The sequence below is a fragment of the Protomyctophum bolini genome, assembly GCF_963924005.1.
Source record: "Protomyctophum bolini genome assembly, chromosome: 12".
Lineage (NCBI taxonomy): Eukaryota > Metazoa > Chordata > Actinopteri > Myctophiformes > Myctophidae > Protomyctophum > Protomyctophum bolini.
In genome coordinates, this window is record NC_137873.1 from 29,933,941 (window position 1) to 29,949,878 (window position 15,938).

Consider the following 15,938-nt stretch of genomic DNA (forward strand, 5'->3'; position numbering starts at 1 on the left):
TAACCCTCTTTGAAATTGGGACACATGCTCAGTCAGTACACTCCTCAGATCCTTTGCAGAGAGGCGAAAAGTAGAGAGTGCACAGTACAAATTATCTGTGTTCAATAGGAGTTAATTATGCACAGAGGATCATCTGGACTGACAAGAGTAATCTGGTAATCTGGTTCAAAAGGACCTTTCCATTTCTAGAGTTCAATCGAACACTGTACATTTTACTGGACGTCATCTATTGGCCGAGTGGCTGCTCTAATAGGTTGAGAGGTAATGGAAAAGAAGTTCAATGAGTGGTGAAGGCCTACTTGTAAGTGGTATTTTCCACATCAACGATCAACAGAGAAGTCCAATGTTCTCTGGCAGCTTGTTCTACGACTTCTTCGGTGAGACGATGTTCTAAAAAGCATGAATATGAAGCGGTTTCTTTGCGATGCTGGGTGACTTTTACAACACTCCTCACAAGCTAAACTTCCAAGATAAACTTTATAAGTCTAATTTCCAAGTTGATTAACTTAGGTTTGTAGATGTAAACGCTGTCTAGACATGTCAAAGTGTTACATTCCCCTATAAAGAAAAATGCTGTCTCTCTTGTAACTGGATTCAGGGATCATAAACATTTTTCTTTGAAAATGCTGTCTCTCTTGTAACTGGATTCAGGGATCATAAACATTTCTCTTTGACACAAGTCACAAACTCCCAACTTCTGCATCATAGAATACAGAATTACAGATGCCTAATTACTCCATTGTCAAAAAAGGACAAGAAAATACTCAAGAAAAAGGGGATTCACTGTCAGTTGTTTACTTTCCATTCTTTTACTTTTCTTTGAACTATGTGTCACTATTTGAAGTTATGACAGCCCAGCAACCAATTAAAAAGGCAACGCTTTCTTGGTAGGCCTATAAGAAATTCAACATGGAAGAACAACGATTCTGTACGGGTATAGGGCCAGCATATAAATGCTGGTGCACCGAGAAGCAGAGGTTACCCGCGATTACGTAAAAACCGTCTGTTCTGCTCAATGCGAATACGCTTGTAGGTATGGGAGGACAGGAACAATTCAGCGCAGCGAAGGACTTCACTACATGAGCAAAGTTTAGCTGATCACTGCTTTAAAGCACAAGAGTTGAAGAGCGTTCCCTTTGCAGCCTTTCATCTTCTCACCATCACCGTCCCAGCACTTCAAAACCAATCAGTCGCCATCAAAGGTGCCAACCGGGGTGGTGGGAAGCAAGCCAATGTGTGCCAAGATGCCTGCGTGCAAACGACAACAGCTGAAAGCAGCCAAGAAAAACTGCTAAAATGTCATTCCAACCAAGATCTTTCCAGGGAGACGTGTTCTCACCATTGTTGTAATTGAATAAAATAAAATAATCCTGACATCCTTCTAACTGCGTCAACGCAGTTTATAACTTTGCCGCTGTCAGGCAGAAACCTCGTATCTCCATATTTCATGTTTTAGGATACAAAATTTAATAAAAAAAACTCTTTATATTACACATCATCTATGAGTATATGAGTGTATGAGTATATGAGTGTCGTACAAAAGTAACAAACAAGCTCACAACATTAAAAACATATGAGCTTGTGACAAAAGATCTATTGGAACACTTTTTGGTTCATTCTTTCATTTTCTGAGAAGTCACGGTTTTGGACATACATTACAAGGTTTGTCCAATAAGCTACGAGTACGACTTATTGTTTTACTAAGTTGAGTCTATCCAGATGCTATAGTATAGCCGGAATCATAGGAAATTGTGAATCAATAGAACGCAGTCAGAGTGATATCAGATCAGTGGCTGACCTCACCCAACATCCGTTGAGGTTGCACCAGATCAGATTTCTGGGGGAGCTATTTGCTCTGCTGCCACAAATCACATGGGGTGTGGAGGACCGACTTGATGCCACAATTGTGAGTCCGATCAATGCCGATCATTATTTTCGAGAGTCCTAGACCACAGATTACCAATTTTGACAGATAGTCAAAACCGAATCAATTAGAAAACCTTTTTTTTCAGATCGGCTATTTTTGAACGTTTTTGAAAAGGTTTTACCATTTTCAACAAGAATGACATGACCAAAAAAATATATACAATCGGAAAGGTTGAAAGTGGTCAGAAATCGGGACACGTCAGCTGCATAATTGCCAATACCGATGTCATCACAAAAAAAGTCTATATATTGGATAGCCCCATGGCCCCCATATATCGACCGGGCTCTGGGGAGGGGGAGGAGCAGGGGGTTATGCAGAGATCACTGCCCCCCCAGACCTCATCTTGGAACAGCACAGAGAAATCTATTTACCATTATCTTGCCAAGATCATCTTTTCTGGAGGGGGGAGTGTATATACTCAGCATTTCAGGGAAGGGCATATAATGGCATGCTGTTTGTTAATGGTCAGCACTGTAGCCAGTGGCACTGGGAAATCCCTGCAGGGCTGGTGGTGCTGTGTGTGCGTACATGTGTGCGTGTGTGTGTGTGTGTGTGTGTGCACGCGCGCAGTGTATGCGTGTGTGTGTTAGGCTTGCATGGCACGGCTAACAGGAAGCTAGGCACCCTGGGGCCATCTGCTCCTCGCCACAGCTCACATGTCACTCTGTGACAACACAGCATTATTGATTCACACCACCACATCCGCTTCTGTGTGTGCTCATCTGTGCGTTTGTGCGCGCGTGTGTGCGTACACAGATCCATTGTGAGGACAGCAGATAATTGATTCACACAAGTACATCCGCTTCTGTGTCTGCCTGCGCATGTGCGTGCGTATGCGTGCGTGCGTGTGTTTATATTATGTGTTTGAGTGGCTACTCAATGAACCTCAACAACTGTTTAGGTTATACTATATCCATGAAACTGTATCTCTGCGACTGACTGGGGAAGTCATTCAAGAAATATGGACAGTTGCACTTCAAACGGCAGTGGCCAGTGTTACAGTACAGAGAAATATGTATCTAAATATCTATAGAATTGACTTTGAAGCCTTTTTGAGGGCTTGTTACAAAGTTCCAGACAGCTAGATGTTTCTCAAAACTAGTTAACCTTGACCTATATTGATGTCCAACAAGACCTACAGTTTTTCAGGCTGTGCCCAATGGCAATGTCAACTACACTGCAAAACCTAGAGTCTCAATGTAACTCTACTTTCAGAGTTAAACCGACACTCTAGATTTCACCGTGTGTAGAGTCTCAGCGGTGGTCTCATTATCTACCCACCACAGCAGCAAGAGTGGACCCCTTTTTAATATCTGAAATGGCTCACACGTCAATATAGAACATGCCATTTTCCTTTAAAACAGGTATTGCTTTGGGATCCATTTGGTTCTATTTGTACACTCTGAGTTTAATTAACACTCTTGCAGGGGGGGGGGGGGTGTAATATGGCAATTAAAGACCACATGGGAGCTGTGATGGTAACAGCTATATTTAGAGGCCTCTCACATGTCCCTGCATTTTTCAAGGATCGGCACGTTACCTGACACTGAATGCCAGGTCTCGAGGTAATAGCTGGTGTGTGAGAGAGAGAGAGAGAGAGAGAGAGAGAGGGCAAGCGATCACAAGAGACCGTGATGAAGAGAGACTAAAGAGAACGTGTAAGAGAGATAGAAATGGAAAAGAAAGTGTAAGAAAGTGTATGAGAGAGAGAGAGAGCGAGAGAGAGAGAGAGAGAGAGAGAGCAATAAAGAGACAGACATAATCCGTCATTTGGTGCATGGATGGACAGCCCTTGGGGTTCCAGTTGAGGGATATCCATTTAGTGCGAGTTTATCTAACCCATATATAATTCATCAGCATGTGTTGTCACTGGGATGCAAGGGTTAGAACCGTTATGCTGGCCAAATGTTGAGCAGCACTTCACACCCTTTTATTAAACGCAAGGTTATGGAAATGCCAATATATCACATGTATGAATACATTGAAGTCTCTGTGAATTTACCCCCCGAGAGAGTAACAATGTACCGGTACCCATAAAAGGAACATTTAATGAACATTTGCGTTAATGTCGACTATGAGGAGTAAAAAAGGGTATAGCCAGGAGGAGGCCAACAACCAGAACCATGCAGACACACCCTTAACAACTCATATGTAGTGGTTACTTCCTGAATGAAGCACATGGGCCGCCAGCGATTGTCAACTAAAGAACAAATGTCCACACCCTCTGGCTGGCCACTCAGGAAAGCAACACCCAGGTCGTCCCCATTATTTATTTATTTACAGTTGGAGACATTCCTAAGCCTCTCCTAAAGGAGACAGTGAAACAAACACACAGGACGGGTGTGGAAGGTCTATGGGGAGAAGGCAGGCCAAAGAAACCCAGATCATATCAAGACGTTCACTCCTCATCCCATCCAGCCATGCTTCAACATTTCAGTATCACACCCTCGGTTTACATCTTTCTCCCCCCCCCCCCCCCATCGTACATGAAAGCCCCTTCGTACATGAAACACACACACACACACACTTAAAATCAGTCAATCAAATAGTACTCTTTCTTAAAGTTACAGACCTGTAATGGTCCATTTGGTTCACAACTATCAATCACTTGGCTTGGAGCCCCTTCATGGACACCCTGGGGGTCCCCGGACCACATGTTGAGATCCACTGAGATAAGGCAACACCAGCACAACAACCAATGCATTATGAAATGTGATGTGGCCATAATTTATACAATGCTAATCATGAGTTCTGTTCTTCAAATGACATGGTTGCAGAGCATAACAGAGACACAAATCTTAGGGGAACGGTTCAGTTCAGTGAAATGTTTTTGGAATGTGTATGTAAGATGGTGCAAACACAACAAGCAATATCATGTCAACTTCAAGCAGGGAACAACAAGATCAAACTGAATGTCTGAATTTTGAATCACTGGGTTTTTTTTCATTGCTTTCTCTGCTCACATGCTTCAGCAGTGGTTCTCAAACTTTTTCATTTCAAGGAGCCCCAAATCAATATGTGTTTGCACTTTGCAAGCGGACCAGAATCTTTGTGGTTTTGTTGTTAAAATATATATTTTTTTATCTTTCAAGATTTTAAAATAGCTGCGATGTGCTACAGCTACAGTACCTGTAAAGAATATTGTATACTGTATTTGGATAGCCAGGCATTATTGAGATCGAGTTCCTCTTTAAAGGAATTCAAGTATTTGTGTGAAATGAAAAATCATTATAAATTGGAGCTTGGAGAAGCTTTTGCTGGTAGACTACAGTATTTATTTTGTTTCTTTTTGTGTTGTAGGCTAACAAAGTCTGCAAAAGATGCTGGTGAAAATGGCTGCACATTGACACAAAATCATCAGAAAGCAAAGCACTGACGACTTTCACAAAACCTTTATTGGAAGAAAGTGTCTTGATTAAGTAAACTATCAAGCATGTGTGTCATACATATTATCTCCATGCATCTCCTGCTCCTTAGTACAGAATACGTTTTCATATCGGGATGCCAATTACATCCAATCAGAGAGTACTCATCCAAGGTACCAAGTGAAATTGGAAGTGATAAAACCGAAACATATGAGCACACAAAACTGGAACACTATGAAATTGAAGCTCCAAGCTGATAAATAATCTTTGTGAAGTTCTTTCTCCTTCAAATCTCCTTTCAAATTGGTATCCTAGCCCAGGGGTTTTGAACAGGTGGTCTGTGGACCACTGGTGGTCCATTAAGGCAGTGGTTTTCAACCCTTTTCATATCAAGGCCCATTTGATTAGATTTAGCCTATCAGACCCAAAACTAAAGAATATTTTGTTGTCGTTGGATTAGATTTTGTCCACAATTCCATGCAGTAGGTTGGAGATAACAGCCAAACGATCAAAATCACAATTATTTTACATTTTCTAATGGTGTAAACTTCTTGTACATTAAGTAATGCAAATAACAATAGTTTTAACAATAGTCAACTCATGAGAGCGTAAAATGGTCCCCCTCAAGGACCACTGGTTGAAAACCACTGCATTAAGGTATTTAATGTGGTCCCTGATCAGTGTTGGGGATAATGGCGTTATACGTAAATAATGGTGTAATATAATGGCAATACTTTTTTGGGTAAGGGAGTAACCGAACAAGTACGTTTGCTATTAGAGTAATCCATTACCTAGTTACTTTTTCCCAAAACAGTGGCGTTACTAGTTACATTTAAGACGTTTCCCGAATGAATGAGCTCTGTCAACAGAGAAGTGAAAGGCTGCAATTAGCACCGTCATGTCTGTGGTGTTACACGAAAATCAGTGACTATTATGCTTCGCAGTCTGTGGTTTTTGTGTAATGATTCTGTCACCACTTTGGTGTGACACACACGGCTCTTGTTTAAATTCCCTTTTCAACACTTGTGCGAAATGACATAGATTGAAAGAAGATCCATAGATTATCCTTTAGTAAGGCTGTGGAATTATTCACACTATTTTGGGATTTATTGGGGAAAGGAGGAGATCAACGTCAATGCAGATTGGTGAAGCAGCAAGCAGCAGCTTTCCTCCGAAGGTGGAAAGCCTGGTGACGCGATGTTACAATACTGGTAGGCTGCAGTTTGTTTTTTTCCTCAAGGGTGGGTTTTAATTGTCGGTAACACAAAATAACACAAAAATAATCGAACAAGTCACTTTTCTCAGATGGCAATGAATGTTGTAACGTAACGGGATTATTTTAGTAAGTTAACGAAGTTATTTTAGAAAGTAACGATACCCAACACTGTCTATGATCATAACATTTAGTAATGTAGGAAAGTGAAGATTTGTACCAGCTTGCCCGATTGAGTCATCGTTATTAGGAAATGCCCGTGCCCACATGTGTCTGCTCTATCGGTAAATCAGTTCATGAGCTTAATGGGAGGTTGGATAACCTTTTATTGTATATTCGTCAACCAATCAGATTGCATCCTCGAATCGACCGGTTGCATAATTAGTATTTTCTTCCATGGAACAGTGTGCACTGTTCCGTGGAAGTACGTCAATGTTGTTGTTGCAAGTTACTGGGAAATCTGAGATTAAGAAATTCCACAGAAAAGGGAGTTAGAATCTCAAGAAGGGTAATTCTACCAGCTTGCCTGATTGAGTAATTATTAGGAAATGTGCCCATATATTATAATCATGTCATCATGTGTCTGCTCTATCAGTATCCAAGGATGCACCGATAACAGCAAATATCGTCCGAAACAGATATGTGCCCGATACATCGGTGCATCCCTTCAGTTAAATTAATTTGTTGCACGTAGCATCGTGCAATTAATGAAATCAAGCCCTTAACAATCACGATTCAATCTTTTTGTTAGCTATTAATTCAAATATTTTCTTACATTTGATGGATTTTGAAATACTGTATTATTTAAACATATTTGAATACATTTAACAAAAGGCATTTTATTTATTTCCATTTTAAAACATTTTCCCATGGACCACCTGCAGGCGGTTGAGAAACAGTAGCATGTACAGTATAGACAAGGATGCATGGCATAGCAAGTCTTACCAAAGCACTAATCTTAGCCCATATCCATCTGAACACAACAGTGATCCCAGCTTGATTCTTAGTCAGGGTGGTGATCCCTGGTTCACATTCACAATCACTTGAAAACCCCTGTCCTAACCTGAAACTATTTTTTGGTCCTAACATTTTAGGGTCTATATCCACCAAGACGTTTTTTTCCTGAGCACAGCATATGTTTTAATTGTTATTGGGGAGCGCCAGCATCGTGAAGAGGCACTGATCCCAGGAACCCAGTGTTGAAATATTTCCATCTTGGGCATTTGGGAAGGTTTTTAGCACAGCACCTGGGATAAAACACTTGGTGGTAGGGCTGGGTATTGCCAACAACCTCACGATCGATACATATAATGATACAGAGACCACAACACGATATGTATGTGATTAATTGAACTCACCAATACTTGGTGGACCCATAGCCTTAAAGTCACACTCTGTGAAATTCCATTATGAACACTAAAAAGGGTTAAAGTTACAAATAATTAAGTATTCCAAAGCAACAATGGCCTGTGTTCAGAGAAATTGATAGTAGAGAGCCCAGCAACATCCCCAGGCCTACTTCTGAATTAGGGTATTCATGTCAGTGAGAGTCAAGAGAGTCACAGCCCAGAGCTCACTGGTTTAGAAGAAAATGATTCTGAGATTACAGTCACAGGGGCTGACGGGTGTAAACACAGTGGCAGATGGCGAGCGACCGAGGCCTACGCAGCAAAGGGGTACAGTAAAGGGGGGAAATCTTGGCCCCTTTTAGCCAAGCTAATCTCTTTTGTGCAGTTAAGTCTCCATTACAGTGCCTGTAATACAGTTCCAGTGATAGAATTGTTTTTTGACCGCTTCCGTTCATATTCTAGGCTATTATATAACTCTCTGGCTGCCTTTCGCTGCCGATTGCTTCTTATCTCACCATATCCACTAAACCTACCAAACCAATCAATCTGCCCAGCCACTGCATTCATCATAGCACAGTGTTTAATACAGCCCGTTTGATTTATTATCTATTCGACCCAAAGGCATTTTAGGAGAATATAAATCGTCCTGACATCCAGCATATGGCACGTAATGAATGAATTACACCTCTTATCAGATATTAATTAAGGTTTAAACAGAAAAATGAAAAGACAAAAACAATGGACTGATCATACGAAAGAGAAATTAATATCTAGTTATTTATCCTGATTGATGGGAGATAAGAGCACATTGATTTGAACTTGATGCAAATGTTTCCTGTTCAAATAGTCACCTTTTCTAATTTCCAGACAGAAAGAAGCTCATCAAACCTTCATTTACAAAGATAAACTGATGAACAGCAGCTCATCCGAGGATGTCAAAGCAGCCTACGGCCTCTAGTTTGAGGGTGGTAAAGTGGTGCATTCAGCCTATAACTATACCCAGCAGGGTTTCTCCAATTGCCAGACACTTACAAAACTCCCATCAGCGCCGACATATTGTGACTGTCTGTGAGCTTAAACTGTTGCCGGTATTCCGCTGACAAATGTGAGAGTTTGATTAATGACAGCCATAATGTAACCAGTAAACAAATATTACATCACTCTTCCCCTTTTACTCGATAGGGAGTGCAGACGGATAATAAAATACAATAAAAGCTGGTGTTCTTTTGGTGGGTTTTCCCTTTTTAATTAGGCTGACCTTCTTAATCTGTTAGCAATCCTGACTTCACGGCTGTGACAAACGTCCAAACCCATCAATGGCACTGCCGATAAACATTAACATAGAGGTCTAAGTCTAAACTCTGCTCTGCTACAATTGCAAACTGCCCGTTGGCTTTTCCGATATCTTGTGTAAATGGGAAATGGTTTATCCAAGGCGCTTTACATAGATTGTGCATTACATTAACCCATTCACACACACACGGAGCAACCATATGCAAGGCACCAACCAGCACATCGGGAGCAATTAGGGGTTCAGAGTCTTGCTCAAGGACACTGCGACATTCATTAACTCTGGGGGAGCCCGGGTTCGAACTGGAAACCTTGCGGTTCCCATCCGGCCACTCTACCCCTGACCCAATGCTGCCCCAAAATTGGACATTTTCACCATAAGGTGACCAAAATGAGTATGCTTCATTCTGTTAAAGTGCTAAATTGAGAAGAATGAAATGAATAATCTACATGGGAATAGCATATCGTTGCTGTCGGGTGGAAACCTTGGATGTCCAAAACTGAACCTGTGTTCTGTGTTAATACTTTATTAGTTAAATATTTGTAAAAACACACAGTTAACCACTTTCACTTTAAACAATATATAAAATATGCAAAAATACATAAAAATACACCAGCATGCCTATTCTGGGGGGAACATTCTCAAAATATAGCAGATCTACAAGCTCACAACGTATTGCATCATGATACGTTGTGAGCTTGTCGATCTACTATTTTTGCTACTTGTGTGTAGGGCATTCATTTACAGAAAAAATACATAATAGACATATGGTGAAATATGGAAATACAAGATTTCGGCTCGACAGCAACGTTATGCTCATAGAATGTGTGAATGTCTAAAATTATTCACCGTCAAGCTTTAAAAAACACATCTCCTTTGCATCTAGGATACATAAATGGGATGTAAGTGAGATCTCCTCACAAAATGTTATTTTCCCATGAGCAGTTGTGCCTCCTTTGTCAGGCAGTTGTTCAGGTTTTCCCCTTAGTTCGTCTCTGCAGACGTGTCAACCTGATAAAGATTAATGACTTCTCCGATGTCCTAGATCCCGCTCGGCCTCGACAGGGGAGTCGAGGGGCTCAGACAGATACCCACAACACCGTAGAAAGACCTATCCACTACCAGGATATACTAAGGGAATCCCCCTGCAGAATGGATCCAATCCAACATGCTATTCTTTGTCTCTCAGCAGCTAGTGGCATTCCTCAGACAACCTCAGCTAGGTTGTTTTTGATTGGTCTAAGGTGGGGAAACCTAACGGCCAATCATCCGTTGGCTATGGGCAAATGGTTTTCCAGGTGCACTTTCTTCCCCCCCCCCCCCCCCTCCCTCAGCCCCTCCCTCTCCTCCGCCTTTGTGCAGCCATTGTGGAGGAAAAATAAGCACAGAAACAAAAACTAATTTTTCAACTTTGAGCCTGTTTTGTGTTAGCCATCATGAGTTGTGAAATAATTTGTTTTTTATGCAGCACATTTTGGCAGGACCCCGAGTGCCATGCCGCCCCCTCAGCCAGACAACAGAATGTCTGAGGTCAAGCCTGTAATTTCAAGAAGTTGGTCACCGCCTGCCACTTTGTCCAATCACTTGATATTTACTGAGAGCGCTTGTGTGAATAAACATAGGTGTGCCGCGCGTAGGTGGGTATGCAGCCAGTGCACATCATCCATGTGTGCTCCTGTCTTGCTCCTACACTCATTATTCTGCCCTGTCCCCAAACAAGTGCAATTTCTCTCACCACAAAAGGACAGGAAAGGATGGATTTATACAGGTGGAGAAAAGTGTGCACTGCTGCACACAATGAAAGGATAGTCTTTCAAAGTCTATAGCAGCAGAGGAAGATGGAGGGGTGGGTGGGGTAATCACTGCTAAATAGGACCTATTTCCACACAAAACAACTACTACCTTGTTATTTCTGAGAGGCCCTTAAGTTTTGTTTATCTAAAAAGTATATTTATTTACATTTCTCACCGGCAATGCCTAGACTCAACACCAGCCAAATGGGCACTCCTATTTTGGGCCCCAGCTGTGTCAAAACAACAGGAAACCATGAGGATGGCTGATAGAGAGGGGTTTTCATGCCACTCTCACATGTCAAAATGCCATTATTAGTTGAATTAAAACCCATTACGGTTTTTACAATGAGGAAAACAAACAGTGGGTGTTAATAACCTTCACAGGTACATTTGGTTCCACTTGTACACTCTCAAGAGCTAAATTAACACTTGGGACTCTACCGTGTGCAGCATTATGATGCATGACCACAAGCATCCAGTTTCAATATTGACATTATGCAAATGACATTCAGAGAAGTCATGTTTCCATACTGGCCTGTATCCCACTGCCAAACAAAAATAATTGTCTGGGAGGGAGCTGCACAGAAATCAGTTGCATTCAAGATAGCAAGTCAATTTATGTGAAGGAAACAAACAAACAAACCAACCAACCAACTATTTTATTCTACAGTTTTATCCCTACTGCCGCAAGCCACCCAGCAAATGTGTTTTGTGAGAAACATTTACAAATCAATATTTTAAATGGATATTTAAAAGCTTTAGGCTAAACAAAATTCACAAGCTCTAGCTAAAAAAAATCTGCTTTTGCTAAAGACTTTTATATGACACATTGGTTTAGAAATAACTTGCAACTTGCATCTGTGTCCACTGTCCAGACAGCTCATATGGGGAGATGGAGACAAACATGAGATTCTCTTCGCAGATGAGTAAGGCTGGGAACGAGGCTACATGAGTTGTGGGATGTTGAAAGCATCCCACAACTCCAATCAGAACAAAACAAAACAGTTCAGATCTATGACTTTTAGCCACCTTTAATTGCACTGTTAAAAACAGGCGTATAGTTATATATAAATAAAATAATAATCATTCAGTTCAATTTGGGTTCTGTAACTTTAGCTGCAAGATTCTTACATCTGTAAACAAGTCACTGTAAAGATATGGGGGGGGGGGTCCACAATCCCAAACTAGCTTCCAGACAAGGCTCTGGGAGAGCAATACAACATCACTTATCAGATTACAGGTACCTGAAATACATGTCAGGGAATTCCCCCCAAACTGCCACGCATTCAAATCAACAATTCAGCGTTATGGTCCGTTAAAACTGGATAAACATAAATTCAAACTGAAACACTGTGTAAAAACTGACACTATTTCGGTCTTAGGCTGTACTGAATCTTTAGTTTGAGTATTTTTGAGCCATAACAATTTGGAGTGGACATGGTTTAGCATAAAATGCATATATGCACTAAATTAGACACATGTTCACTCAGTTTTCACTCAAACCTGAATAATCCCTCGGATTATGACAGTCCACTCTCGTATGGATAAGAAGGAGCCGCAGAGAGATACTGTCATCTCTCTACCCAGCTGGAAAACACAGAGTATGATGACCTACATTGTACACTGCAGGCACAGGCTATGTCTATAGAGACTTCTTGCAGGCATCAAGGCAGCCCAGCCACACAGCACAGGTTTGAAAAGCAGACAAAAGAGTTTCAACCTAGATGCACAGAGGGGTGCATGTTAAACACACAGGCTGCAGATTGGAGCTCTGCCTTGCTGCAGGGAACTCCCTCCACTGTGTGCCTTTGATATGTGGCACAAACCGCTTCCTTCTGGGGCAAGGAACACATTAAAGGGGAATGCTAAACGCTCCTTCCCTTTTGAGATCAAATGCTCGATATAAATCATTGATTAGCCCACTGCCTCCCACCCCCCCCCCCCCCCCCCGTCACCTTCTGGCAAGATAACCGAGCAGCACAAACATAATGTTCTCATTATGAACATTCCTACCCATTAGAGGATAAATCGTGGTGGGCTGGAAGCTTGTTTCGATGGCTGTGTGTAGCACAGGTTGAGCATGTGTAGAAGTCGATACAGTGAGCAGAATAGTTTCATAAAACGTAAACGTTATTATATTATTATTGTTATCGCCACTTATTGTGGTATGAATCTCCCACGTCCACTGTGTGTGTGTGTGTGTGTGTGTGTGTGTGTGTGTGTGTGTGTGTGTGTAATGTAATTAGTGTAGTGGCTTGTCCTAGTTTGCACCTGAAATGTCTATCTGCCATGCAGATCTCCTGACAGTGGTCCTCCTCATAGTTAAGAGTCCTGTTCAGCCATGCCTGGAGGCCTGAACACATTAACTCAATAGCTATGAGTCCCCTGACATGTGTCTGGACTGCTACCTCCCTCAAGAATAATGACCAAGCCAGGGAGTTGTATCACCTTCAGCACCTTATGTATGATAGATAGGCTTAATGGGGCAAGAAAAAACATATAGTTAAAAAAAATGTTGTGTGTGTCCCCCGGGAGGAGATCAAATGTTGCTTTCAAGTACAGTATTTCTTCCCTTGGATAATGGAGCTATACCTAACGACAGCTGCTTACCTAGCACTGACATTATAGAGGAGAGAGGGTGGGCTTTATGTCAGAGCGTCGGGAGGTGTGACAGAGAAGACAGCGTTTCATTGGCCTGATAAGCTTGACAGACAACGACACTATCAAATCAGATTGCTTCATGAGTGACGCCGGTTTGGTGCTCTTATCTTTGCGTAATGTGCGCATCTAGGGCAATATGGAATCAGAGATGTAAGGGTGAAACTACAGAATCATCACACCTACCCATCCCCCGTTGTCTTGAATCCAGCTGTTTAGAGTCCCGCTTAAATACTCCGTCATCCACTCCGCGATGTGGTCCACTTGCGACGTCATCTCCCTGCCCACGCACTCTGCGCACACGGTGCCTCCGAACTCGAAGAAAGCGATAATCCGGCCCCAGTTCACTCCGTCCCTGAACAGTTCGTTAATGACCTCGGTGAAGCGCCGCTGTGCCGTGGTGGACGTGAGATACAGTTGATGTGACATCTCTATAAAGTCGGGCTGGTATAGCCTCTCGAGTTCATCGCCGGCCTCGCGCAATACCCTGTGAATAGGAGCGTTTGGATCCGACTGGGAGAGTCGTTTAGACGGATGAGGGACGTTCTCCGGCCCGGCGTTGTTGGAATCTCCTCCACGACATCGTCGGACCAGAGTCGGCGCGGGGACGACGAGTGACCCATTATTAGCAGCATCTTCCTCCCCGTCCCCGAAATCTTCAAATTCCCATACATATCCTCGTTTTGACAGTTTATGACAAATGTACTTTTCCACAATATTGCGGGTATGCTCGTCCTCCATAACGGCGTTAATTTGGCACTTAGTAATGCTACTGATGGATACAAATATCTAAACAAAACGCATCACGACCAAATAAGTGCACAATACCGTGTGATGCATAGTGGAAAAACTGGGGTAGCCTATACAAAAATATATTAAAAGATCCAATGCGTTACGTCTGATCGGGAGCCAATAAGATTTTTTCCTCGGGGATTTTCTAGAAAAGACCCATTGGCAAACAGGGCAAGAAAGATCACCTTTTAAAAGTCCAAACTGCGTCGTGTTTTAGAACTGTTCTGCGAAGGTGTCCCGAATTAAGCCTTGACGAGAGGAGGAGGAAAAAAGTGGCGACCTTCCCTTTGCATACAAATCCAAGATACGGAAGAGGTTAGAATACTGTCTGCCTGTGCATCTGCACAGAGGATCGGCCAGTGTGTGTAGCAAAAAGAAAACGTAAAAGAAAGCCAAAGTTGCACGTGTCCAGAGCAGGCTATAACGCCGCCAACTATTTTAGCAGCGTTTACGCACAACTATGCACGGAACTGTGAGCCAGTCCAGACAAGGTCGGACTGAATGCTCTCGTACAATTGCTACTCACATTCGCAGCTCCCTGCCCACTGCGAGGGCGGTATTTCATAGTACGTCATCCACGCAAGACAGACAGACAAGCCATTTCCTTGAGGGAGCGCTTGGGAGACTTCACGTGGTGTGAAGGACACAGGAAGAAGGAACATTTTAATACAAAAGACGGTGGTCACGATATTTGCACTACTGTAGCCTATAGTATTTATGACTGAAAGCAAAACGTATGCCATAAATAAAATATGATCTTCTTCAAATAGGCAGAGACGCAGAGTGATTACTAGGACAAACATTTGAGAAGCTTCTATGAGTCTCAGTCTTGCCCATCTAGAAATTGAAGATGCTCTGTCTGCAGAAGGTTGCTTTGATGTAGCCTACACTAGCTCCTTGTGTGCTGTGTGGGTGCCACACTGTCCACAGTGGCATCTACCCATTCTGTACATTGATGAAGATTAACCTATATTTCTACGTGCCTGTGTTCTCCCTCCAACTTCTTAAACCCCAGCTCCATTCTCGGACTCACAAAGTTTCTAAAATCTCAGCCGGTTATTCTGCTGATCTGAGAGAGCTGCTATCCAGGCTGGATCCTCCCTAGCTCTGGTCCATAGATTGAAGTTGACATCTTAAACAGAATGTGTGTAACACGGTACACCTCAGCCATCACAAGCCCCAAAAACCCTGTGCATAAAATCGCAGGACCGAGGTTTCACTGCAGGTTTCTCATTTCTCAAAGGAGCAGTATAGTATGGTTCGGGTCCAGCTACACGCCTACACCCAGGGTGACCTATACCGGGCCAAGGCCAGGCCCAAGAGATCAGGGGACCCTGGTCCAGGGCTAAGGGGACCCAAGCCATGAACCTTGCATGAATTGTTGCTGTCATTGATGTCAATAACAATAACAGAGCTCCAAAGGTCACAGTAAAGCCGAAGGAAACATTCACTTTGTACATGTGTATACCATAATAATGCCTTTTAAGTGCATGTTTATCACACACAGTATGTTTCTATAGGACTTGAGAGGGGCATGCAAAAAGCAAGTG

General features: G+C 42.5%; 1 protein-coding gene across 2 annotated transcripts in view; it reads right to left on the reverse strand.

The window, feature by feature from the left end:
• Positions 1 to 14,885, reverse strand: part of bcl2b (BCL2 apoptosis regulator b) — a 33,924-nt gene extending 19,039 nt beyond the window's left edge. Inside the window, exon 1 of one of the 2 annotated variants that reach the window (XM_080777977.1) lies at positions 13,783 to 14,885. In XM_080777977.1, the coding sequence (XP_080634103.1) occupies positions 13,783 to 14,337 (555 nt within the window). In that variant the 5' untranslated portion in view covers positions 14,338 to 14,885. Of the gene's footprint in view, positions 1 to 13,778 lie in introns of both variants that reach the window. The other variant, XM_080777978.1, reaches the window with a different exon arrangement.
• Between the last annotated feature and the right edge of the window lie 1,053 nt (positions 14,886 to 15,938).